This window comes from Diplotaxodon limnothrissa, linkage group LG17 (assembly GCF_057381915.1).
Source record: "Diplotaxodon limnothrissa isolate DT_005_m linkage group LG17, D_limnothrissa_male_GT1.1, whole genome shotgun sequence".
NCBI lineage: Eukaryota > Metazoa > Chordata > Actinopteri > Cichliformes > Cichlidae > Diplotaxodon > Diplotaxodon limnothrissa.
The window spans coordinates 23,469,119-23,496,471 of record NC_140612.1 but is presented as its reverse complement, the minus strand read 5'-3'; the positions used below and the strand labels follow the sequence as shown (position 1 = coordinate 23,496,471).

The window sequence follows — 27,353 nt, the reverse complement described above, 5'->3', positions numbered from 1 at the left end:
GGGTTTTAAAAAAAACACCCTCAAAAATAAGGTGAGTCCCAGGTCTGTCTCAGGTCAGAACACAATATGTTAAGAGCTCAAGTGAGCCACACCAGCAGCCTTGACACAGCACCACTAACTGAAGTCCTTGGAATGACAATGGGATTTTTTTTCCCCGCTCAAAGTGAATTTTGGCTAAACTTTCCAGGTGGCTACCTGCTGAAAAAAAGGTTTAGCAGAAGAACAGTCTCGTGTGTACTTGCAGGTGAAATATGAGACAAATAGATTTTGACTGTCAAACCTGCATGTATAATTGATTTGGTTGCACTTTAAAAAAAAAAAAAAAATTGTAATTTTACACTGTGTGTGTGAGTGAGTGAGCGAGTATGGATCTCAGCACAACAACTACAAGATTAGCATCGGTTGCATTGCGTGCAGCTGCTTGTGCCAACACAAGGACCATCATCTACCCACTGCATCCGTGGTGTCACAGCTTTACAGTGAATCTGTGTTACCTTGTTTGAACAAGGTATTCAGCTCTGGTTAAAACCTCTTTGGGGCCCACCAACAGTTTCTCTACACAGTAAAAACCCCAATACCACTTATTATACTGTACTATTTCTTTGTAAAGGAAGTTTATTTAGGTCACAGGTGCTACAGAGCACCTGATATTGTTTGGTTGATGGGGACAACAGACAGGTTTTTATGTTCTCAAAGATTTAATGAGCAACTTAGAAAAATATTAAATTTTTAAACCTTTAAACTTTTATCAGTGAATCTTCCATCAAATAAAAAAGGATCAGAATGGAATATTTGAAAGTTTAATTTAAAAAAAGTGTCTGTAAATATATAGCTATTCTATCACAGATATTGGAACATATATTAGATATATATTAGACTTTTGCACTAAAATGAAAGGTCATTTTAAAATAAAATGTGATTCAGGACAATGATTGGAGGTAATCATGTCATCTATATTGGTGTGTGTCAAAAAATAAATTTTTTGTTCTGTATTTCTGTCTCTGTCACATGCAAATATCTGGCTATGACTGGTGTGAAAAAATAGTTGTAGATGATTGGCTCCAGCCTGATAACAACCTCTTACATGAGCAGTCAAGACGTCAGTCTTACTGGGGAAGCAGTAAGACACATTTGTTGTCAAATTAATAAATAATAATAAATACATTATCTTTTTAAAGAAGTGGTTCATGTGGCTGCTTGGGACTCGTAGATATGTTTTTCATGTGCTGTCTTAGCCATCCTTAGCAACCTGTTAACTGTTTGCCAAAGATGTAAGACACAGATGTTAAACATGACATGGGGCCAAAACTGGATGCCAAAAAGCTTCAGCATTAATAAATACATGTATTTCCAGGTCTTGAGAAGTTATTTTTAATCATAAATAATGCAAAGCAAAAATATTCATTTCTCTATGTGACAGTTTTATCTTTGTAGAGCTAGTATAAATTGTAATGCACATGTAAAACAGATACTGTTGCTATGTTTTGTTTTGTTTTAAACTCTGATGCAGTGCGTAAAAACAAACTAAAATAAGTTTGACACGTCAGAGCTAAGATATTTGGCAGCCAGCAGCCCTCAAAAACAACCACCGTTTAATGGTAAGTTCTAAACAAGCAAATTGGGTAAGACATGGGGTTTTGTGGTATTCTGACCTACAAAATTATCCGTGTTATTTAGGCTGACTTGCATATAAACATGCATCACGAGCAATAAATAGTGACACTTTTGACAGGTATGTATGATCACTTACAAGGAAACAAGCAAAACCCATAAAACTAACCCCCAACTCAAACTCATATTCTCAAAAATCAGAGAAAAAATACAGCTAAATACAGTAAAACAAACCCAATAACTGACCCATATCCATAGCTAAACTACTAGCATCAAAATGTCTTTCTTTGCTCTTATGATTAGTTTTTCTTTCAGTAATCAGTGACTTACTGAAAAATGTGATAAACACTTTTAATTGGTTCTTACACACAAACAACAACTCTTCTATTTTCTTATTCTGAATAAATTGATTAGTATGAGTTCTTCTATTTTCTTCTCTTCTTTATGTAATCACGTGGGAATTTCTTTTTCAGGAGCATCCCTAATGTGATTGGTTTTCCAGCAGAGGGCGACCTGACCCCAGTCCAAATATTGCTTGTATCCCATGTAGAATAGTGTCATCCTCCCTGAGCAGACAGAGCCCCTTCATGTTGCCAAGTAAACAACAACCCAATCTTTTTGCAAGGTCAGCGTAAATCTTAACCCTGTCCCTCCCAAATGTTGTGTTACTCATGCATATTCAGATTATTTGTCAATATATTCAAACCAAGATTGGTATCAGGGATCTCAAATCCATAATTGTTAAAGCAGCAGTACGCTGGTATGTTTGAAGGAGTATTGTATATAGCAGGAAAAAAATCATTTTACATTTTGAGAATATTGAGTTTAACAAAATATCCGAATGTTTTTTTTCCTTTGTCATTTTCATTTTATTTTAAATATTTTTTTAAATTGAGGAACCTGGAATGTTAGGCGTCGGTATTAAAAATTTCAGGCTCGGGCAGCAGTTTGAAGGAGGACCCAAGTTGCAGACAGCGGCGGTAATGCGAGTGAAATTTCTTTACAGTGTGGCAAGTGGCAAACAGGAAATGAGGAACAAGCTAGACATAAACTAAACTGGGAAAGCTAGTAACAAACAAAACCCAAAACCATAACTCACAGAATAAAACGCTGGGAAAAACATATGGAGGTAACACAGGGGATGAGGAGTAGAGACTGAAGACCAGAGAGACGGACTGTCACCAAGTTACACAGAATAACACAGAGGAACCGACGAGGAACACAGGCAGGCACACACTATAAATACACACAAGGTAATGAGGGAATCACACACCAGAGGGGAACACAGCTGAACCCAATTAAACACGACGAGACACAGACCTTCAAAGTAAAACAGGAAACTCACAAACAGTTTTACAAACAAACTCAGAGACACGAACAAAGCACAGAAGGGAGAACACTAAAACTCTAAGAACTAATACAAAATAAGAATCGGCATAAAACAGAAGATGTTACTAAAATGAAACACAAAACGCTGGGTCACCGGCCCAGTACCATGACAAAGTGATAAAGTCTAAAGTGGAAATTTTGAAGAAAAATGAAAATACTTTTCTTTGAGGGTAAAGCCAAAATTTTGGGAATAAAGTTTAAAATTGGAAAGTAAAGCTATAAGTTTGAAAGTCATGTCAAACTTGGGGCTTGACTGGTGATGCACTGGTGGAATCCTAAGTTTGTTTTAATGTGAAGGATATTTTCCTGTTTTTGCAGGTAAACAGTGTGATAATAAATATTAGTACTATCACTTTTCTCAACATGTTAACATTATGTCACGGTTCCCAGATTTAATCCTTGTTTTGTATTTCCTTCTTTGTGTTGTTTATGATTTGGATTTTTGGTTTTCATTCATTCCTGCGCATTATGAGGCTTTTTTGTCATGTTTTACATTTGTGGCGTTATTAGTCTGTCTTTTCCCCTTCTGTTCAGTTCATGTATGCGTCGTGAATACTTGTTTCAGTGTGGTTGTTCTTCATTTCCTGCTTTATTTTAATAGTTGTCTTTTGTGCCTTGCATTTAGTTTTGCTTCCTTGTCTTGTTCTAATTAGTTTCAGCTGTGTCTTGTTTCCCTGGTGTTTTCTATCACTTCATGTGTATTTAAAGCTTTAGTGTTCCTTCAGTTTTTGTCAGTGTCTGTCTGTTCCTTGTCTGTTTAGAAACATATTCTAAAGTTTGGATGTTGTTTCACTTGGACTACTACACTTAATTAAAGGTTTGTTTTCGATTATTTGTTTGGCTGTCAGTCCTACATCTGGGCCATCCGTAGCACCTTAATGGAAAAAAAGAGCCTCTGACATTCTTTCTTAGGTAGTCTATATTTAACACTGAGTGCTAAAATAATTCAGCCATCAGTTGAGTAAATGTCTGTAACAGTGGAAAAGATGGTAAAGTTTCAAATTAAGTGGAAAAACTGAGATGGCTATTTTTGTTAACACCTCCACCTCTGGTCTCTGTCATTCTGATGTAACGCTACACGACCGAGCAGTTTTCATGTTGTCCCTCACCGAAACAAACACATTAAAAAAAAAAAAAGCCCACAATGTGCACACTTTAATGAACAGAATTCACAATGAGGAGAATATCAAAACTACAGTATGCAGGGAGTAGCTCATCATTAAAACAAAACTCCTGAGATACAACAGGAAAACACATGTAAACAATAACCCAGTTATTAAACCTCAGTACATTAACAGATCTACAACCAAGTAACAACACAGCATATCAGATGGACTATATAATTTATTTACATAAGAAAAAAAAAGACAATAAAATAAAAAATAAAAAGGAACAGGACAAGAAAACTAAGTTTCCATTTGGTTAAAGCGACTTTCTCAGTTTACTTTACTTGAAGACGTTAACTTCATTAAACTATTCTGAGGCACCATAAAATCACTACAAGCACATTTTCTATTTAAACACACAGCCCATTAAGTAGGAGGCCTGTACTACCGAATACCTTCAGCTTACCGTATCTGTCTTCATTTACAATAACACTGCAATCGAAGGTAATTATAAACTGGATAAGCCCACTCAGGGTTTCCCAAGGTAGCTATTAGCATCTTCACAGGACAGCATATGACCAATGACACATGTGGACAGATCTACCACTTTGAAAAAGTTGAAAAGATCATTATACCAGCAGCAAAACTCCATTTATTTATTTTTTTACTCTTCCATTTATTAAGGAAGAATAAAATATACTGTTAGAAAAGTCTGGAGAGTTAAAGGCTCTACTTATTACTATTTACCCTGTTTCCGTTACCAACAATAGATGTATTAAAATGTTCCAATGTAATTAATTATGAAATAATTTGTGTGCAAAAAGATGTTAATCTTGCTGCTCTAGGTCTGTTGGCAAAACATCACCGTGCAGTAATTAAAAGTTGAAAATTACAATAAAATTAAGCCTATAATGTTTTTGTTTTGTTTTTTTAAACAAAACATATTTCCATACAACTTTCATCCTTACCATTTCAGGTTGGGGAAAAAAAAACAAATATGAAAAATTGTAGGAGAAGATGATTCACGGTAGGACACATTTTTTAGATTTAAAAAAATCTCAATGGCACATAAATATCCGGCTGGATTTTGCAATCACTTGAAGGTTAATAAACCCAGTTTACTGGCCAACGGACTGAATTAATTAGGCCTCAGTCCGGCAGGCTTAGAGGTCAGTCAGCATCACCCACGGCAACCACAGGTCACTCGGTAAAAATGTATTCCCTGACCAGTTGGCGATGGTTTGCTGGAAGTTGCTGGCTGGTGAAAGTGGTTGCAATGAGGTACAGGGTGTTGCACTAAAAACCTTGTAATTACTGTTGCCAGTTAGCATAAAGGACACCAACTTGCCTACAAACTCTCTGAAAAGGGTGATATAAACAGTTCTGCTTCAAAGTAAAAGTTACACGTTTAAGGTGCAATGTCACTCATTGAGCATTTGGAGACAAGTTAGCATCTTCAGTGCAAACTACGGATGAACAAAGAACGAGAGGGAGATTTCTGATCCAACACCTTTGCAACCAAATTCACAAAGCAGCCCCTCCCCAGTTGGTTGGAGATTACATATTTTTCCCTCAGCGAGCTTTAGCTGCCGTTAAGTACAGGGATTTAGTGCGCTATTGCTTGCAGAAAAAAGCAGGAATGAAATTGTTCCTCAAGATCTGGTTTTCTTATTGATGCTCGTCGTGGAAAGACAAGAAATATGAGTAAAAATAATTAGTACGAGGGCTCTTCCAGAAATAGTGGTGCTTTTTTTCAGGAAGTGATGAGTCCCAAATGTAACATGCTCCGGAGCAGGTTAGGTTTGTACCATCTGGCTTTGGTAAGATGAGAACTGGCTTCCTGACTCCATATAAACTAGACTTAAGCCTGAAGTTACCTCGCTAAGTCCCAAATCTAGCTTCACAGTACATGCCTCGAGACATGGAAGATGTACACTTTCTCTCTTTCTTTCTTTTTTTTTTTTTTGAATATTTGCACATATTTGCACAAGTGTGCAATGTGTGAATAGTTTTATGACAGAATAAAACCAAACCAACTACATGCTGTTAGAATAACACTGTAAGAAAATGTATGCCTTTAGTCAACTAAACTCTAAAGTATCAAAGTTGACTACAGGTACATTTTAAAGGTATTTGTTTGAAAGTTAAAGATCCGGTCACAGTTTGGTTGTATCGGTTTATACCCCTTTAGTGGTTAGCATCATCATGTATGTGAGTTTTGCCACATTCGGGTTCTACAGTAGGTTCCAGTTACAGTCACTGCTGGTTGTGACTGAGCAGCCTGTTTGTAGATTGTAGCCATTTTTTGTCCGGTGGTCAGCGTGCTGCGATCCGAACCATGCCAGGATTAACGAAGGAGAAGTTTCTGAACATCGTCTGGTCTACGCTGTTGATAAGCGTGCGGTCGGCACACGATAGTCTGGGCTTCTCGTTGATAAACTCTTTGTCGAAATTACTGCAGTCGCTGGGTGAGGTCTGCGAGGATGAAGGGCAAATATTTAATTACATGCAATATTTCATACACCAGCGAGTAGATTAACAAGTAAATACTGCAGTACAGTATTTACTTGTTGTGCATTGTGTGCCGGGTGGCGGCCAGGAGCGGAGGCCCTGGAGGACTGACCCCCGGCTGCCAAGACTGGCAATAGGGACATGGAATGTCACCTCTCTGGTGGGGAAGGAGCCTGAGTTAGTGCGTGAGGTTGAGAGGTACCGGCTAGATATAGTCGGGCTCACCTCTACACATGGCTTGGGCTCTGGAACCAGTCTCCTGGAGAGGGGCTGGACTCTGTCTCAGTCTGGAGTTGCCTCTGGTGAGAGGCGGCGGGCTGGGGTGGGTATCCTAATATCCCCTCGGCTTGAAGGAATACTTCGAGGACCTCCTTAATCCCACTGACACGTCTTCCGAGGAGGAAGCAGAGTCTGGGGATGAGGGGAATGACCCGCCAATTTCCGGGGGCGAGGTCACTGAGGCAGTTAAACAACTCCTTGGTGGCAGAGCCCCTGGTGTTGATGAGGTCCGCCCCGAGTTCCTGAAGGCTCTGGACGTTGTAGGGCTGTCCTGGTTGACACGCCTCTGCAATGTTGCGTGGAGATCAGGGGCAGTACCTGTGGACTGGCAGACCGGGGTGGTGGTCCCCATCTTTAAGAAGGGGGACCGGAGGGTGTGTTCCAACTACAGGGGGATCACACTCCTCAGCCTCCCTGGGAAAGTCTATGCCAGGGTGCTGGAAAGGAGAGTTCGTCCGTTAGTCGAACCTCGGATACAGGAGGAACAATGTGGTTTTCGTCCTGGTCGCGGAACACTGGACCAGCTCTTTATCCTCTCCAGGATACTTGAGGGTTCATGGGAGTTTGCCCAACCAGTCTACATGTGTTTTGTGGACTTGGAGAAGGCATTCGACCGTGTCCCTCGGGGTGTCCTGTGGGAGGTGTTGCGGGAATATGGGGTGTCTGGCCCATTGCTACGGGCCATTCGATCCCTATACAACCGTTGCAAGAGCTTGGTTCGCATTGCCGGCAATAAGTCGGACTCGTTCCCGGTGGGTGATGGGCTCCGCCAGGGCTGCCCTTTGTCTCCGGTTCTGTTCATAATTTTTATGGACAGGATTTCTAGGCGCAGCCAAGTGGCGGAGGGCTTTCGCTTTGGTGGCCTCAGAATCTCATCTCTGATTTTTGCAGATGATGTGGTTCTGTTGGCTTCATCGGGTGAGAGCCTCCAGCTCGCACTGGAACGGTTCGCAGCCGAGTGTGAAGCAGCGGGAATGAGGATCAGCACCTCCAAATCTGAGGCCATGGTTCTCAGCCGGAAAAGGGTGGAGTGCCCACTCCGGGTCGGGGATGAGTTCCTGCCCCAAGTGGAGGAGTTCAAGTATCTCGGGGTCTTGTTTGCGAGTGATGGGAGAAGGGAGCCGGAGATCGACAGACGGATTGGGGCTGCAGCTGCAGTAATGCGGACGCTGCACCGGTCCGTCGTGGTGAAGCGAGAGCTGAGTGTAAAAGCGAAGCTCTCAATTTACCGGTCGATCTACGTCCCTACCCTCACCTATGGCCACGAGCTGTGGGTAGTGACCGAAAGAACGAGATCGCGGATACAAGCGGCAGAAATGAGCTTCCTCCGAAGGGTGGCTGGCCTCTCCCTTAGAGATAGGGTGAGAAGTTCGGCCATCCGGGAGGGGCTCAGAGTAGAGCAGCTGCTGCTCCACATCGAAAGGAGCCAGCTGAGGTGGTTCGGGCATCTGACAAGGATGCCCCCTGGGCGCCTCCTGGGTGAGGTGTTCCAGGCATGTCCCACCGGGAGGAGGCCCCGGGGCAGACCCAGGACACGCTGGAGAGATTATATCTCTCGGCTGGCCTGGGAACGCCTTGGTATTCCCCCGGATAAGCTGGAGGAGGTGGCTGGGGAGAGGGAGGTCTGGGCCTCTTTGCTTAGGCTGCTGCCCCCGCGACCCGGCCCCGGACAAAGCGGATGAAGATGGATGGATGGATGGATGGATGGATACTGCAGTACAGTGATTTTCAAAGGCTGGGCCGTGGTCCCCAAATGGGCTGCGAACAAACTTAAAGTAAGGACACTAAGGCTATCGATGCAGACTCCACTCTGCAAACACGCACAGCAGTCTGAAGTTTGAAAATAGCCACTATAGTCAATTACTGTGTAGACAACTTTCTAGATGATATTTACTTTCACCCGTCGGCCGTATCAGCCAAACAGCTTTTACTAGCTACCAGTTTTTAACTGAGAAAATTAGTGGATATGTTGAGTAAGTGGTTCCCTGTTGTACTTACTATAGTTGGTGTGAAGGGTGCCGGCACCTGCCGTTGCTCTAAGGCGTTCCAGTCTGTGCTGCTGAAGAAACTGTGATGTCTGATGTTGCCTTTGGTTCCCAGCCGCTCCTCAGGTTCCCTCACAAACAGCTGAGGCACAAACGCACAGAGGTTTAGCCATAGGGCCCTGAGAGCTATATGTATGCATTTAATGAACATACAGGAAACTACGGAGCCCTGCAGGTCTTAAAAAATTAAGACGGACTTTTGCGAGATCTCGCAAAACTATCTCGGGATCTCGCAAAACAAACTTGGGATCTCGCAAAACAAACTCGGGATCTCGCAAAACTTTTGCGCGATCTCGCAAATCAAACTCGGGATCTCGCAAAACTTTTGCGAGATCTCGCAAAAGTTTTAGCCGCATTCTTCCCGTTAGCTCGAAGCTAACGGGAGGTTGAGGCCCACTACAGCCGGGAGGAACACCGCTTTCCCGGCACATCGTGCCTCGAACTCCCGGTCGGCTTCAAGCCGGCATCCGAAGAATGCGGCTAAAAGTTTTGCGAGATCCCGAGTTAGTTTTGCGAGATCTCGCAAAAGTCCGTCTTAATTTTTTTTCTCCCATGTCCCCTGCGGGGCTCCGTAGGAAACAGTAAGAATCAGTTTCATCAATTTAAAGACCAGATCCTTGCTTTCTTTTCTTCCTGCTTGATCTTATTTAAACTGGCCAATGAAGCACTTGTCTGACCTTGATGAGTATGTCCTTTGCAGCTTTGCTGAGCCAGTTGGGATAAATGGGGGTGTCTGTCCGTATGGACTGAAACAGCTCCTCTTCATCGCGGCCGTGGAACGGAGACTGACCGATCAGCATCTCGTACAGCAGCACTCCGAATGACCACCAATCCACAGAGCTGTTGTACTTCTGACCCAGCAGGATCTGATACATAAAGATCACACAAACTGGTAAAATGAACAAGTTAAAGTGTGGGTTTTTCTTATTTTCTGTCATGCGCGTACTGTTACAGTGGCAGATGTTCACATTTAAATGGCCAGAGTTTTAAAGAATGAGGTCAATAACGTTTGAAAATAAGTCCTTATCAGTCAGATCTTGGGTTTCAGATTGCTCTAGATGTCAAACTAATTTTACGTCCTTGGTCACAGACAGCCCACTGTGATCTTTAAGCGGGCTAGACCAAGGAAACTCCCCTTTTCTGTCTGTGTAAATAAGTCTAACCACACACTAATTGCCTTAGATATCTTTGTATATAAAAAAGAAGTGTAATTTTAGTATATCTCAGTTTTTTCTATATGACAGAGAAATGCTGCAGTATCTGTCAGCACGACTTTTTGGGACTGATTTGTAATTAAATAATGTGTAAAACTGCAGAAAAAGTAGCTCACTGCCCAGAATATCCTGTAATAATAATAATAATAATAATAATTTAAAAAAAAATAAGGTGATTGTGGTAAAAATGTTTTTGTTGTTGATCTATTGCTTTGTTACGCTGGAGTAGTGGGGGAGGTCTTTATCAGCAGGAAAATCTGTAAAACTTGCAAATACTGTTAAAAGTCCAAAATGCATGTGCTCATTCACATTTTCCGAAACTGTCTAGTGAGCTGGATTTAATCTTTTTGTGGCTGATTCTGGTCCCTGGGGCCATATGTTTGACACCTCTGTCCTAGATTATCAGCTTACAGTTTTTTTCTACTCTTTAATATTTTAAAATGTGGTTTAACTTGTTATTTTAAAGGGGCAGTTTAGAGGCTTATTTCACTCATTGGCTGCACAATAGCCTGTATAAGAAAAGCTACTCTAACAGAGTCCAAATATAAATGTACAGACCTAGCATCAAAAGCCCTCTTTGAGACGTCTCTAGAATTTAGACCTTTATGCGTATCACTTGGTGGCCAGCTGTTGTTGATTGATTCTTTTATTCAAAAGGATACCAGTTTATTACAACATTTACATTACTACAGCATGCAAAAGATGTCACCTCTGGGGCGATGTAGTCTGGGGTCCCGCAGAAGGTAGAGGTCCGTACGTCATCCTGCATGTTCTCCTTACACATGCCAAAGTCTGCTATCTTTATATGACCATCTAAGTCCAGCAGCACGTTGTCCAGTTTCAGATCTCTGCAGAGGTGGAAGAAAATGATTCCTCTTGGACTATATATTACATGTCATGAATTCCAGTCCTGTTTCTGGCTCTCACTGAGCGCCTACCTGTAAATAATTCCTTTAGAGTGCAGAAACTGGAGCCCACAGATGATCTCAGCTGCATAGAAGCTGTAAGGAGACACAGATGTATGTGAGAAGAGAGGATAAAATTCACAGGAGTGATCAGATTTAGGCCAAACTAGGTCAATCTAGTTGAAATTCTGAAATAGACAAACCAAAAAAATCAACAAACTTAAAAGACAATTATGTCACAGAAATAAGGATCACATGTCGACTGTATATAGAAATTAACATGAGCACCATAAAAATCCCCATAAGAGACTGTAAGTTTGAAGCCTGAGGGGGGCCTTAGCTTCTGGGGTAGTCATTTTTCCAGGACTGATAGCCATGCTTTACTAATGCAGATAGATTTAAAAAAAAATAACCGGTGGCTTCCAGATTGTATATCTGTAAGCCCCTTTATTTGCTCTCTACACAGACTATTTACCCACGTGTAACTAAAGGATGCTAAAATGTAGAATTTGCACTAAAAATGAAAACCACTGGCAATCTATAGATAACTGCAGATAATATGTTTATAGAGATTAGATCTATTAAAACCTAATGTGACGAACAAGAAAACAAGACCAAGAAACCAAGGACAATGCACGGCCATTTGGTAGCGAATTCTCAATCCCAAGTGGTTACTTGTACTTCAGTGGTTAGACGCACTCTAACCACTGAAGTACACCAGATGTTTGTCTGACGCATGTCTCAGTCCTGCATCAAGTCACACCACAGGCATGTCAGAAGCAGAACATTTAGTCTGCATTGGGTATTTTATTTTGAAAATTGACCACATTCTCCATGCTGCTTTTATATCTGACTTCCTGCCCCCGTCGCCTACTCTGTGTAGCAGCTTCTGGGATGCTTACAAATGTGGCGTCGGGTGTATTCAGGGGTCAATCAACTCTTGCTTTGTTGTCTATTTTCCACTAAGTTGGACTGTAATTTCCTAAATGAGTGTCATTTTTCTATTAAATATGATGTGAAACTAGTGATGGAAACCAAAAACTCAATTAGAAAATAGTTTACTGAGGTATATGGATGTTTTTTTTGCCCCCATGCTGGTAATGATTAATCATGCAGGTTAAAGGCACATCTGCAGTGAAGGCACTTTTCAAACCTGGCGGTTACATCCAGACCCAAACAGTGCAAAACTACAGTTGTGTGTCACTGTGAGAGCTGCGTCTTTTGACTCACGTGGCTCTGTGCAAGTCAAACTTGTGGCAGTTTTGGATGTGGAACATAAGATCCCCTCCATTCAGATACTCCATGACGAAGAACAGGTTTTCCTGGATGCGAAAACACAGAGGTTAGGGCTATATTTGTTTCCAGAGAATTATTTTCAGTGGCTACCTACTTGCATGCAATGACTGTGCAAGTGTACATGGGTCATCACCTTAGTTTGGAAGGTGCAGTAAAGATGTGTAAGGAAGGGATTTTCCCAGGCTAGAGACAAAACCCTCCTCTCTACCATGGTGCACTCAACATCATCATCCATCAGCACCACGTCTTTCTTCAGAGCTTTTACTGCAAAAAATTCACCGCTCCTTTTCAGCTCTGCTAGAAACACCTGGAGAAGACGAAGGACAAATAAAAAGCTTTAAAAAACAGGTTTAGTTTGGACATATAGAGTTGTAGCCTGTTGCCCAGTCATTTACCATAGCTAGCTCTTTGTGTTGCAAGACTTTGAAGTAACAAGAAGTAGGTGGTTTTCAGTGGAAACTGGCTGCACAACACATTTGACCACAAGCCTCAGAGTGCTGTGTAAAGCCCTCCGTGCTGTGTGAAGCTGCTGGCAAGAATGACTAAAATATGATGCTTTGACACATTTGCAGAAAACGCCCCCCCCCCCCACTGTGTTCTTATAGAAATTCCACTAAGAAAAGGGTAATAATTAGTTTTTGTTGCATGCAGTTTTTAAGGGGAGTGTGTAATCACTTCTGTTTGTTTGTCTCTTTGTTAGCAGTTAAGCATCCACAGTTTTCAAGATATCATGTTAAATTTTTTTGTGATGGTAGATACCAAAAACAGCTCGGGCACATTCAGTTTTGATGAAAAGGTCAAGATCACACCAAATGTGAATGTCAGTGAAAACTTTAAACCATGTCAAGTAATATATCATATGAAAGAACATGTGGAGAGCTGTAAAACAAATTTTACATTTTAATACGACGCCCTATGATGTCACAATAATGCCATAAAGTTCACAAATTCACACACTGCACCAAAATATCTTAAAACCTCACGCTTGTAGATGATTTCAGCAAATTCTGCTCCACTTATATGGGTAAAGATAATACACCATTTTAGTATGTAATACTCCAAGGTCATAGGTCAAAGATCAGACATCTGCATGTTGTAATAAAAGGTTTTTCTACAGCCATTGCCCTTCGGGGGAGTTGTGCAACTTTGAATGCTCTTGTTAATATGTTGATATATAAAGTAACATGACAAAGATGCCACATCTTCATGCATGCTCTGCTCCGTGCTTTACTTTTCCTCTTTTGAATCAGGTCGCCTCTGCTACCTTGCCAAAGCTGCCTTTCCCGAGCATCTTGTGCAGGGTGAAGTCGTCGATGGTAAATTTGGGTTGGTGATCTTTCCTCGGGACAGCGTACAGAGGCTCTTCTGGAAGCACCTCGCTGACCGACCTGCTGACATCTCCCGGTCCCTCCCATGAAACACCCTGATAATCTGCTACAAGAAGCAGGTTGAGAAACACAAATGACATAAAGTATGCAGTATGTATCCCTGCCTAACGGAAAGGAACATTTTAGAAGTTGCATACCTTTGCTTGCAGGTGTAGCTGTGGCTGGTAAACCCATAACTAGCCCAGATGGTGCTCGCACCACTCCCGGCTGGGCAACACTTACTGGACCTTCCCGACCAATAATGTCACTGTCTCTGGTACTTCTCGCCTTAAAGCAAAAGGTAGATCCAGTTTCAAAATGAAGTTTTCCACAGTAAAATATTCCTTAATTACTAGTATTAAAGGGGACAATTATGTTCTCTTATTTGCTTTACTTTTTCTTATGTTATCTAGTGTTACACAGTCTTATGTTAGATCTTCTCATTAAACAAAGTTTCATATAATGAAGTCTTCCTGTTAGAGGTGCATGATGTCACAGAGATGGAATATCTCGTGCTATTCAAGTCTTCTCTTTGCAAGGAGCAATCAGAAAGTTGGCTTAAAGGAGGAGAAGTTAAAACTTCTAATCAAGGATGAATTAAGGTGCATCACCAAAACTCAGTATCAGATCAATTGGGATTGGTAAAGGAGGAGCCAGGGATCGAACCATCGACCTTCCGATCAGTGGGGTAACCTGCTCTACCTCCTGAGCTACAGTCACCCCCAGATTATTTCATCAGATTATTTAATCATGCAAAGTTACTCAGCTGGAACTGAGGAGAACACGTCCCTTTTAAGAGGTGTTTAAGTCACTAAAAGCAGCATAAAAACGAGGAAACAATTGAACTGGTTGAAGGCATTTCTGAAAGACTGCACAGCTTCATGTACCGAAGGTTTGTTGGTCTCACCTGCTGCTTGCTCTCGATGACTGCCAGAGCTTCAGCCATCAGTTTCTGGTTGACCCCGCAGAGGTTAGCCACTTTCTTTTGGCATTTATGGTGGACGTTCATGCTGCATTCTGCACAACATCAAACACAATGTAAACTCAGTTGAACACATAAAGAACATTTAAAGCAGTGCAAGATGGCAATATTTACACTATTATTAGTTATGCAAAAGGTAATGTATCAGCTTTTACTTCAGAATGGGGCAATATTAAAATTTATAATGACAATGACAGAAAAAAGCACTTATATGTAAAAAATGTTGCTAAAGAGTCCAATTTCTTTTTCACTTGATACCTTTTTTTCATGTCACACGTTCTTTAATGTTTGCACATGTTCCTTATATAACTGTGCTGTTTCTTAGCAAACTCTCACACATCTACAATAATAATGTTTCCCATTCCTAACCCCTCAGTCAGCTGGCTTGTACTGGAAATATGATTAATTTCACAGGGAGAACTTTATACTTTGCACCTGCTGTGGCAGCTGCACTGTGTTTCTGTTCAACAGGCCAACACATGCAGCGCATATTTATGCTGGGAAAGGTTTGAACGCCCACTGTTGTCTCAGCTACTGGAAATATATTGAGTAATGCTGTGGATTAAATGATCATATCTATGTGGTGAAAACCATGTTTTATCAAATTTTGTCAAGTTGAATTTTTCAGATCAAGGTAAGGGAGCTCCATAGTTTGCTTGCTGCATGTGTTTCAGAGTGTGTTGATGGTGTTGTGAAGGAGTAATATAGCTGTGCCGAACCAAGAAACCCTTTCGTGGTAACCTGTGAAAGCCACTGCTGCAAAATTCTTTGACGAATGACTCTTTCTTCCTCGATGATTCGGGCCTTAAAAGTCCAAAATAAGGAAACATTTGCAATGCAGCGTAAGCCATTTAAAACCCACAGATATCTGCATAATGTTGTCTAGAACATTTAATCTTTTGGCAAAGGGGTTTCCCTGCTGCTCGGCGGTATCTGATCAACTGTGCTGAAAGGCAGCTCCCAGAAAAACGGGACTAATTTTAGAGGGAAGAATTAAAAGACTGAATACCACAGAGCTTGTAACTTCAGTCAAAACTGTGCCATTTTAATTTGCTTTTTGTCACTTAGTCTTGTGTCTGAAAACACAATTTTTGGTAAAGAAGTCAAAATACCTTCATCCAACTAATCCCACATAACCACTCCTCTGTCAAACACACTCAACTGTATAACGAAGCACAAGAAGTTTGGAGGAAATGACATCTGTAAGAATGCCATGACTGGGCCAACCTGACCGAGATCGTACCATTAGGATGCTGGAGCAGGGCGTTGCCAGAGCAATGAGTCCTCTAGACTCAGCTGAGCTATAGTGCTTTATTTTGAATGATCCATCCATGCAACCAAGTCCAGGCTGCCTTAAATTCTTCCAGGGGGAGACACTGACACATTCCCAAACCAGCCTGACCGTGTCCTGGACCGCTGCAGGGTCTCTTCCCAGTATAACATTCCTGAAACGCCTCACGTAGGAGGGGAACAGGAGGCACCCTGGCCAGACGCTTGAACCACCTCAACTGGCTCCTTTTGATGTGGAGGAGTAGAGGCTCTACTCTTAAACGACCATCAGTCTTAGTCTTTAACGGTACGCCAGCATCAGTTTTCCTTAACTCTTAAACCAGGACCTTTCAGTTCCTAAACTGAGCTAGAAATAAATTTAATGGCGTAGTGTTGCGTTATGAAAAATTTCTGTTATGACACTGTATGTGTGGCTTTATGTCTGTGATGTCACTGCTGTGTTTTGTCTTACCCTGCAGACATTAAAAAAAAAGTATAAAATCACACAAAACAAACAAACCAAAACAAAAAACTCCCGCCTCTCACCCTCACATTTGAGCCCCTGCTTGGCGAGCCCCCACAGCAGAGTCCCGCAGTGCTCGCAGAAGGTGGGACTTTTGTAGTTGTAGACTTTAAACCTGTGAGGCATGTCGATCTTGAAGCGCTCCTTGTGGATCTAAAAACACATCGCACACAGATTGACACGGAAGGCGTCAGTAACCAAACACCTCTCATATGTAAACGGCGAGATTTATTTATTGGCGTTAAATTCTCTCATGCTTTCGTACACATGAACTCTCGCTGACATGGAGCTGAGGAGAAGTGAAACGAGGGGGAGAAGATGACATGAGACCGGAGCGCCTGGTGTGGTGATACCTTGGCACAAAGCAACTCTTTCATTAGTAAGCATCAGAACCATCAGCTCACACACTTCGCTCTGTGTCACCACTTGTGGAATTTCTGTCGGACTGGAAGAGATGTGCAGCGTCATGAAGCAAATCATGTGAAGCAGACACTCACCATTGTTTCCTTGCTGTTTATGGCTGAACCAGTGCATTTGGCGATAACTTTGTCTATGCATTTTTTGTGGATTGCTGCATTGCACTCTAAAAGACAGAGAATAACCACGTGAGGAAGAGTTACGAAGGCTAATTGGTAGATTACAGGACAATGAACCGACACTCACGTCTGCACTGGTAACCCTGCTTGTTAAGACCCCTGCAGTGGAAAGAAAGAGAGATGAAATGACTGATACGATTGGGAAAAAAACAAGACTAATGTGAAGATTTGTGACTTCTTGGTCTTTTGCATACCAAACAAACTCTTTGCATACAGAGCAGAAGGTTGGCTGAGGAAAGAACGTCGCGCTGAACTCGTGACACTTGACCACGTGAACTTTGGCCTGCTTTATGGCGCCGCGTCGCTGGTGGAGGGTGAACAGACCCTCTCTCTCACGCTCGGACTCCGGGTCTCCGTCTGTGTGACCCACAGCATCTGAAACACGTATTACAACTTTAATTTCAAAGAAGAAAAATAAAACAATGGAAAAAGGTACAGTTTTATTCGGCTTCTGTGGACAGAGTGGTGAGACGCCGCTAAGAACACAGGATTTCACAGCAAAGTTTCAATTTCTCACCTCCTGAGATGTGTTTCTTACTAACAGCAGATTTTATGTTGAAAATAAATCTTTCCTTTTCAGCATTAAAAGCCTAGATTTCTTTCATTAAAGCTTCTTTCACTTACACTCATGTTACAAGGGGTCGCCACAGCAGACAGCCTCACCTATCTGAGTTGACATTAGCTTTGGTTGAAAATTAATTTCATGTTGAATTTTTTAAAATTTCACCTCAGTTGACTGATTATACAATTTGTGTTTATGAACAGCTGAGTAGGAACAGCTGTTTTAGTAGCTTGTGAATGCAGATTGTGGACGTTATGTGTACGGTTTACACCGGTTGTTGTTTGCAAACTAACTTTTGGGTTTGGGTCAGGAAAAGACTTGGTTTGGTTAGCTAGCAGCCTTCTGTGGTCACCTGAAGTTTGCGTGCAAGATGCTGACTTGCCGGCATGCACCTGACCACTACTCCACTAAATGCTAGTCAAGGTGTGAAAAGTGCAATGCAAGCTGGACCTTTCACCTACATTTGCATTTTTTGAAGCATGCTGGTCGCTGTGAGCGAAACACGTTCTGTTTCTGATTTGTGTCTTGTTCAAGTTTCACTGCTGCTCGGTGCTCAGTTTGTGAGTGTTTGTTTATTGTCCAGTTAATCTTTACTTTAGTTTTTATTAACAACATCGGAGAAGCGGGCTGGACATTGTTTCCAGGGAATACATTTCATGTTTAAGAATTCTTTTAAATCTTTTTAGCGATTACAAAAAAAAAAATGTGTTACAGAAAACATTCGTCGAGGGAAGAGTTACAAACGTCCTCCTCTGAGATGCGTTTCTCAGAGTAAATGGCTTCAAACTGTTGCTTATATTTAAAAAACTGGTTCTGGTGATCAGTCTGTGCACATGGACAGGACACTGTATTAACAGTCAATGAGTGAGCAAATTAGTTGCAAATAAAATTGTTGTTGGATTAAAAAAACAAAAAATGTGCATTAATTTCTTTGTTATCAATAAATCTGTTATTTTTTTTGCTTTGTAATCGCTGATCTGTTGGGACCTCTGTTGTCTTTTCCACTCAGCTTGTGTTGCAGTTTCTACTGTCATCACCCATCATAGTGTTTGGTATTAGATCAAGCACAGTCATCATGTATGACTAAAAACTGACTGACCAAAGCTCAGTATGACTTTCATGTGTTCTAAGAGAGCAAACATGCAGAAAATGATCCTAAAATGTTGAATTATTCCTTTAAAACTGCTTTAAACACTGCATGTGACTTTGAATCAGCTCAAAATGTTAAATTTCTATCATTATCCTTCAGTTAGAGACAGGAAGACACCAGTATGTGTTTGCTCGTTGGAGGAAGTGTACCCATCACTATGCCACCTGTTGTTCCCTGCAGTGATTTCCTGTTTGCTTGGTCTATATTTACAGACACACGAGACAGCTTCTTACTTCTGAGTCTCAGTGCTTGGCATGGTGTTAATGTCAGGAAGGCACCAGTGAAAGCACAAAGCGCCCGCACAACCAGCTTACAGCCAGCAGGGGGCAGACGGTCAAAACTCTTATTTTTAGCTTAAGAAAATCTAATTATGATGAGACACTTACGGGTGCGCCTTCGACAATGAACATTCACAGTCACTTTTCTGTATTTTTACACCTACTTGATTATTAATAATCCTCTAGGACACAGTAGCTGGCTGCCAGCTACTTGTCTGGCCGCACAAAAGTGATGAGCACGCCACTTTCGGCATTTATACAGGAATCTCATTAATACTGAGAATAGAAAGGGAAAAACAGGGTAAGACAGAAGTTAAAACAACAAAACATAAAACAACTGGTTTCTGTATTTTTAACACACCTGCCTATTTACTCATAAAAACCTTCAAATAAATACTAATTTAGTGCATATTAAAGTTTAGCGGACCTATGTGCATAATTCTAGAAGTGAAGCTGATCAACTCTGAGGAGCACATAAAGAGGGACCAGGTGAGAATTTCACAATAATGCAAGAAGGCTCTCTGTGAATTCAGTATATTTTAAAATGATCATTCTCATTGTTTCTAATTTTATATTATCACGTCACTCTTACATTCAGACAAGCAAAGACTAAAAAGGTGAGTTTTTTCTGATATCAGGCTCCTTTTAGGTCTTTCATGATCAAACTTACCTGTCACTTTTTTTATACAAAAGTTGGTGCTCTGACACACACAACAGCCGGTAAACGGTAACTGTCCCTTTTTAGAGACCTACACAGCTGACAGAGGCGTAATTTACAGGTTTAATAGCCAGGAGACTTTGTCTCGTGTCCCACAGGCACCCTTTGTTTTCCACTTTCCTTGCTTTTTGTTGTGGTTAATTACAGAATAATGCTGACATAAATGGAAAAAATATGCAATTAACTTTTGGTTTTCAAAATAATAGATATTTTTCAGGGTAACAAGTTAAAATGATTTGATTTTGTTGTTATTCTTCCTCGTGGATCATAGAAGGAACGGTGTGAACAGGTTTTAGACTGGGATTTGGCAGGTGGGGGTACATTAACAGTCTGTACAGACTGTGATCAGCTGTTCTGTGATGCTACACCCAAGCTCAATGCTCTTTGTGGATATAACCAACTGAATTCAACAAGATATAAGCAGATGTTACAGAAGCTATATGGCTGATTTCCAGCCCGTAGAGACGAGTGAGCTCGTGCAGCAGTCTGGAGCCATCTTTCATTTTGTATATTTTGCTATGAAAACGGGAAATAGGTGTAGAGATTTACTGAAATGTGTGTAAACCTACACGGCAACACAGTGTAATAGGAAAACAGTTTTTAAAATGTTAACAAGCGTTAACAAGTTTTTTTTAATGCAGGTGTGTTTTTACTGCATTGGCAGTGTGTTAGGGACTATTGTCAAGCTGAAAAATGAAGCTGTTGCCAATCAGACACTTTCCAGGTGGTACTGCATGGTCAAGTTACAAGGATTGGACTGAAAAAGAGTGAAAAAGTAGCTAAAGACCAACTTTGGAAGACCTTCAGAAATACTACAGATCAATCACTCAAAACAATATAAAAAAATCACAAAAAAGTTTGGCTTGTTGGAAAAGATCAAGAAATGAAGGGTGGCTCAAAATTTTGCACAAGACTGTATAAACTGTAGAGTTCAGAGACTGAATCTAATCAGCTTAAATACAGCTTGACGTCTGCTACCCTTAATGTAACCAGTCCAACATAGTGCATCACTGCAAGCTTTACCACAATACCACAAACTAACATGTGTAGCGTGCGCTAAACAGTTTCCATGCAACCACTGAATAACAAAAAAATAGTAGAACTTCTTCTGCAAGAAACTTCTATTTTTTTAATGAAAACAAAATTCAGCAGCACATGATTAATACATCCAGTATCTCAGTATTTAAATCTGGTACGGTCTCCATCAATCATGCAGGATTTACATTTCCCATTTATAAACTTTCACTTGCTGAGCAGTCCTCATTTCTGAAAATATTCTTGTATCTTACTCTTCCTTCCTCTCTTTCTTTTTTTTTTTTTTTTTTTTTTTTTTTTTTTTATTAATATTTTTGGATGGACAGAAACATTAATAAATAAATATACAACTGCAATAATCATACTGTCAGTTCTCTGTCCATTTCTAAACAAACAAACAAACTAAGACAAGCAAACAAACAACACACTAACAAAAAAAAAAAAAAAACAAAAAAAAAAAAAAAACAAAAAAAAAAAAAATTACATGAATAAATAAATAAATAAAATAAATAAAACCCAGGAGAAACAAAATAATACACCGCCTCCTGGAAAACATCAGCAAAAACAAAAACGAATAAGGGTAAAACCCCCTGGTGCAAAAAAAAAAAAAAAAAAAAAAAAAAAAAAAAAAAAAGACAACAACCAAAATACCAATGACACATGAAATATCCCTCTAAGAGACCATTTATCATAATGTCTAAGAGACATTGTCAATGTACCGCAAAAAGGGACCCCAGACCTGCTCAAAAATATCTTCTCTTCCCTTCATTCTATACATAACCCGTTCATATGATGCCATCCTAGACATTTGTTCGGTCCATTCCTTGAAAGAACAGGGGCTGGATGACTTCCAATGCCTAAGAATTACCCTGCAACCAGTTATAAAAGCCAGACGCATCCACAATCTCTGTTTTTTTGAGAGAATGTTATCGTCAGGTAGTAGGCCCAGGACGCATATAGCTGGAGATTTAGAAAGATTAAGTTTAAAAATATCATTCACCAAGTTGATGATCCCATCCCACAAATAATCATTTTTCCGACATGTATACAACATATGAACTAGAGTCCCGACTTCCTGCTGACATTTCCAACAAATGTCCTTATCTGCGAGCTTCAACCTGACTAATTTACTGGGTGTCCAATAGTTTCTGTGAAGCAACTTGTACTGGATAAGTTGAGACTGTGTTTCAGGTGAGCAAACATACCATGATGAGATCAGCATCTTCCAACTGTCCTCTGAGATCTGGATACCCAGATCTTTCTCCCAACACCGCCTCAGTCCCCCCAAACTGGGAGCATCCTTCCTCTCTTTCTTATATGCTTTTCCTTCCTTCAGTGTTGCACATTAATTTTTTCTCTCTCTCTAGGAAGTAAAGCATCGCTGTCTTTAGCTTACAGACACATTGCTGTGTGGAAAACTGCACAAAAACAGTTTATCGGCTGATATTTGTTGAGCTGTTTGAAAAGTCGCAAGCTCCATTAATGCTCACGGCTCTGCTTCTTCTGCCACTAGTGAGATTCTTTGATACTGCGACCACAATCTTGCCTCTCCACTATGAAGGCATCACAGGGATAACACAAACCATGACCTTTACGTGTAAGCGGTCCTGAGATGCCATTAATTTCATGCACTAGGTTGCTTATTAGCTATAATTAACCATGATTTGAAGGGATTCCCATTTTAAACCCTGCATAATACAGATGTGGGCATCTATAAGCACTGAGCCTGTTAAGTCATTAGTTGGCACGCAGTTTGAACACACTGTCTCTGTAACGACAGACGACTGACTATGTAAAACCTTTTTTGCTTCCACTCACCTGTTAGATTCAGAAACTAAAAACTAGAGTCAGGAAAAGGTCACAATTTAAAATTGGTCTCTTCACACCCCGCTTACTGACAAAAGATGAGCTAGTAGTGACCATACTCACCACAACTGATATAATCCAGCGTGTCGGGGCAGACGCTTAAGGACAGGTTGTGTAAACAAACCACACTAGCGGTTTTGACAAACGGGCACTAATTGCCCCAGGGGTGAGGATGAGATGTTTCGCATCACTTATAGATTAGTCAGATTTTGAAATCCCTGGACTTTAAGGGCTGAAATGGTTTTTCTTCCCGTGTTTAAATCTTTCTACACAGTCGAACCACGTCACATGTAAATCTGAGTTTAAGCATTAAACCCACAGGCGACAATACTAGGCAACACTTCTAAAGCTCGTCCTTTGTGCTTCTGGTTTCTCTGTCCTGTCTTGTTAGTGCACAACACCAGAGGAGTTGCTGTTAGGCTGCTTCCTGAGACTACAGCACTGTGTGTGTGCCAGAGACTATTATGTAAACCACATAAGAACAAGTGGCTCTCACTGTAATTTTATCAGATTTTGTGAGGCAGTTCTTCTTATTTGGCTGCGAATTCAGTAAATAACTACCGAGGGGCAGCAAGCTGAGGTTTGAAGGTCTGATTCACTCACCACTTTTCTCCAGATAATATCTAGCCTCCATGAGCATGCGTCCCTGCGGCTTCAGCTCCAACTGAGAGAAAAAGAAACGAAGAACAAAGGGAGACAGAAACACGCAAAAAGAGATATTTTAGGAAAGAAATTCATGAGAAAATGACAAAATGAAAAGGGAAGGATGTGAATTCAGGAGGATGATGCATATACGTCATGCTCCTTAGAGGCAGTGACACATGCAGACAGTCTGGCAACAACACACACGCATAAAGAACAGGCTGAAGGAGCGTATTTGATTAGTTTGGTTTAAGAGATCATGCCGTGAAATGTTGTGTAGTGCCACTCACAACCGAGTCTGTCCAGGAAGTGATCTCTTGCTCTCTCTAACAAAAAAAAACTCAGCAGATTTCACCGAATGACCTGCATCTAATTAAAAGAACAGCTTAGCCCAAATCCATGGCCCCAAAACAATCAGCAAATCTTATGTTGGACAGTTTCTTGGAGGAACTATTTTCTTTCTAGTTAACTACAGAAGTACAAGACGTAGGGGCGCATCTACCCGTGAAAAAAAGCATCATGCTTGTGACAGCTGTGACGAGATGAAGACATTAATGAAGTCCTGCCTCGGCTGAGCTGTAATGTTAGTTCTTCACGCTTCCTTTGGTTGGCAGATGTAGTACTCAGCTAAACAAAAGAGTCTATTTGGATACAAGCCTGCGGGAAAATCAAGCAGCAACCTTGGGGAAAAAAGACACACGTATGTAAAAAGAACAAAAACAAAAAAACCCACCTAAGCGGTCCCTCTAATGGCCACTTGAGGCTCACTCCAAAAGTGAGCCAGTCTCCATATCATCTATTGATGGTTTCTTTCTTTATAAAAACTGCACAGATGGTGACTTCTTTTTTATAACTCAGTCATTTGGATGCTGTTAAATCTTAAACTTTGGGGTGCAGCATCTTTGAATGACAGGTGCGTGTCAACAGCATGGTGTTGCGTCCCAGGCCACACCTCAGCGAATTCAGGTTGATGCAATTGGGGAAATGAAATAAAACTATCTCACAAATAACATGGCTCCAGCAAGGTTTTGTTTGGTGAAAAATTATAATTCATATTAATCCCACTTAAGCGTCAATTACATGACCTCTCAGCAACCAAGTAGTGAAAAATTCAACCAGTTGTTGTGAGAGTTTGGCTGCTGTTGCTAGGTAAAATTGGTCACAGCAAGGTACATTTTGTGTTTATATTGGCCACTAGTAGATTGCAGCAGTGCCCAAAGTTTGGTGGCTTCTCTGTAAACTGTTGCTAAACTTTGAAGAGTGTGATGCAAACCAGAAACTGAGACCATTCACGTTCAAAGTAAAGCCTGCACCCCTTTGAACCATGTTGGTTTTTGCAATATGAAACAACTTTTACTTTGAAGGTGAACAGTCTTCATTTGGGTTTTTTTCAGGTTTCTCTACTACTCAGTGATTAGTTAGCAAGTGTTTGCAGACAAGTTGGTGTCGTCCATGCAGACTATGGATGACTGTGCCAGTCTGCTAGCAACTGAAACCCAAGGAGACTCTTTTCAACTGATTTCACCAAAAACATCAACTTCCAACAACCACATGCAAACTGGTCAGGAAACACACATTTTTTCCTAACAACTGGAGGCTGCCCCTGAGTAGGTTACTGAATTGTCTCTAGGCCTGTGTGGCCAAGGGATGGGCAAGTTTATGGATACAGTTTGCTAACCAAGCTAGCTGTGTTAGTTGATAATATAGCACTTTCTCCTCTTGGTCAAGTATAGATGCTTCTGGCTTAACCCCCCCCCCCCCCCCCACCCCCCCAAAAAACAAAACAAAACAAAAAAAACAACAACAAAAAACAACTCACCTATGACCCAAACACAAAGCTAACAAAAAGCAGCATTCAGGAACCAACGGATAATGTGATGGTGGATTATATCAGTCATATATCTATATATAGTCTACAGTAGAAACCTGTAAACATTTCCCAAGAGATTAAACCTGTTAATGTTTTCCATAAAAGAAGCTGGATTTTGCTGCATGATAAGGGTTTATTTCTTATAATGATACCATTGTGATGTAGCCTTCTTTTCTCATATTGAGAGCAGTTATGATGCCAATAATTATGTCACAATCATAATATGATCCAGAAAGGTTAATAAAAATGTAATAATATCTGTGGTAATTAGTTAAAAACACTGAAGTTGTGCTGGGTGTTGATTGTAAGACGATCTGTGTTTCATATCATAAGAAAATAACGGTTGTAATAAAACAGAAATAAAAGGATTTTCTTGTTTGGCTTTCTGTTTAGACATGATATAAAATAATCTAAATGAGTTACCATGAAAATATGGGACAACTTTGTTCTCAGTACGTTGAAACGGTCACAGCAGGAGAAGCACAGATGTTGCTTGTTGATGGTGTTGTGTGCACTGGCTCATTGACTTTGCTTACTAGGACGTGGATTAGAGCCATCATTAAAGTAATTAATTTAACCGAGGCTTCTTTTGCTATGATCTAAAAGCCGTTAGTGTTTTGGTTTCAGTGCATATGATGATGCTTATTACAAAAAAACCTCTTATTTTTTTAATAATTTAAAGGAGGATTACCCCTTTAAACGCATCTGCACATCTGGATTTCTTTTTGCTTGCGTAACTAAACAGCTGGTCTGTCACTTCAAACAAGCGCACGCATCAATCCATCCTGATGCACTAACCCAAATCTCCAGCTTGCCGTTCTCCTTTTTGCACCGTGTTGCCAGCGAGTCCAGAGCTACCGTGGCCTCAGACTTGAGCTCGGCTGTCCGGTCTTTTACCATCACATGCATGATGCGCCCGCGGTGGACGTGGGCATCGAATGTGGTGCTCCAGGGGGGATACATGGTGGGCTTCTTCTGCTTGTACACTTGACCCTTCTCTGTAACGAAAAAAAAAGAAATAAAGTCCACTTCTTTATAGGTAGGACATGAGATAAAATTGACTCTTATTTCATTGCACAGAAGTCTTTTTGACAGCAGAAATCACTTCATAGTCCACACCACAGAACTCCAGTGTTGTCAAGAAACTATTAAAGAAACAGATACATGAAGCACACTTCTACACACACTCCTAAGGATATTTCGACTCTATCCTCCACGCACTGTCCTGCTTCCAGAAATACTGACTACATTTACTCTTGTTTGAGCAGATAAAAAGCAAACAGCGCTCAGCTGTTGGTGTATTGCTCAGCTTCATTTTCAAAATGAAAAATTAGTTATTTGTAGATTTTGCAAACACCTACATTTTCAATTGGAATAAGTGGCTGCATGTTTCTGAGAATGAGAATAAGAAAGGTGGAAAGCATTAGGTAGATGTCTGCCAGGTGACAGACTGTATTTTTATCCATTTGCTCATGATGTGACATTTGATCAACATTTACTTTTAAAATATTGTGTGGCATACAGTTTTCCAAAGTCTGGCTTTTATCCAAAAGAGTACCACAAGCATAACTCCTAAACATCCAGAACTGAGTTAGCATTATTTGCTATGAATTACTTACAACATCACAATGAATTTTTTTTATTTTTTATTTTAGCTAGAAGACTGAAATACAGTCTCTGGTTATTACATGTTTTACATGATTTGTTCTGCAGCCTCTTATGAAGTACCCCACTCATTATCTTTGAAGCTAGTTGGTGAAGTCCCACAAAATGTGGTTGCTAACAAGTGGCTAAATGGTTCTGATGAAGTTGTTGGGAAAATTTACTGTTACGTAGGTGAACATGGGAACTTTGCAGGGGTGGTGTTTTTGTTTACAGCCCACTGTTAGTGTTTTGCTTCTTGCAATTGCATTCATGCTTCAAAAAACATAAAAGAGACACCTGTTCATCGAGGCTATCTTGCTCAAATCTCATTAGCTTTTAGCCAAGGAAGTGGGGTGATGCTAACTTCCAGTTTGACCTACAAAATAAAAGTCATGCCTGCAGCACTTTAGAACATCTGCTGGGAATGATGACATTGCGTGTCAGGGACAGGTTAACCTGTCTTTTGCTACCTACACTTCGACCACTAGAGAAAAT

General features: G+C 40.7%; 1 protein-coding gene across 4 annotated transcripts in view; it reads right to left on the bottom strand.

Moving 5' to 3' along the window:
* Positions 1 to 4,396: 4,396 nt before the first annotated feature.
* prkcq (protein kinase C, theta) overlaps positions 4,397 to 27,353 on the bottom strand; it is a 38,743-nt gene continuing 15,786 nt past the window's right edge. For 2 of the 4 annotated variants that reach the window (XM_085376374.1, XM_085376376.1), the window contains exons 3-18: positions 26,013 to 26,212; positions 23,306 to 23,366; positions 17,288 to 17,468; positions 17,161 to 17,192; positions 16,995 to 17,080; positions 16,521 to 16,650; positions 14,631 to 14,740; positions 13,882 to 14,011; positions 13,621 to 13,790; positions 12,490 to 12,663; positions 12,291 to 12,382; positions 11,094 to 11,156; positions 10,865 to 11,003; positions 9,619 to 9,807; positions 8,895 to 9,023; positions 4,397 to 6,581 (exon numbers count right to left, since the gene is read on the bottom strand). In XM_085376374.1, the coding sequence (XP_085232500.1) occupies positions 6,423 to 6,581; positions 8,895 to 9,023; positions 9,619 to 9,807; positions 10,865 to 11,003; positions 11,094 to 11,156; positions 12,291 to 12,382; positions 12,490 to 12,663; positions 13,621 to 13,790; positions 13,882 to 14,011; positions 14,631 to 14,740; positions 16,521 to 16,650; positions 16,995 to 17,080; positions 17,161 to 17,192; positions 17,288 to 17,468; positions 23,306 to 23,366; positions 26,013 to 26,212 (2,045 nt within the window). In that variant the 3' untranslated portion in view covers positions 4,397 to 6,422. Of the gene's footprint in view, positions 6,582 to 8,894; positions 9,024 to 9,618; positions 9,808 to 10,759; positions 11,004 to 11,093; positions 11,157 to 12,290; positions 12,383 to 12,489; positions 12,664 to 13,620; positions 13,791 to 13,881; positions 14,012 to 14,630; positions 14,741 to 16,520; positions 16,651 to 16,994; positions 17,081 to 17,160; positions 17,193 to 17,287; positions 17,469 to 23,305; positions 23,367 to 26,012; positions 26,213 to 27,353 lie in introns of those variants that run through there. The other 2 variants (XM_085376377.1, XM_085376378.1) reach the window with 2 other exon arrangements.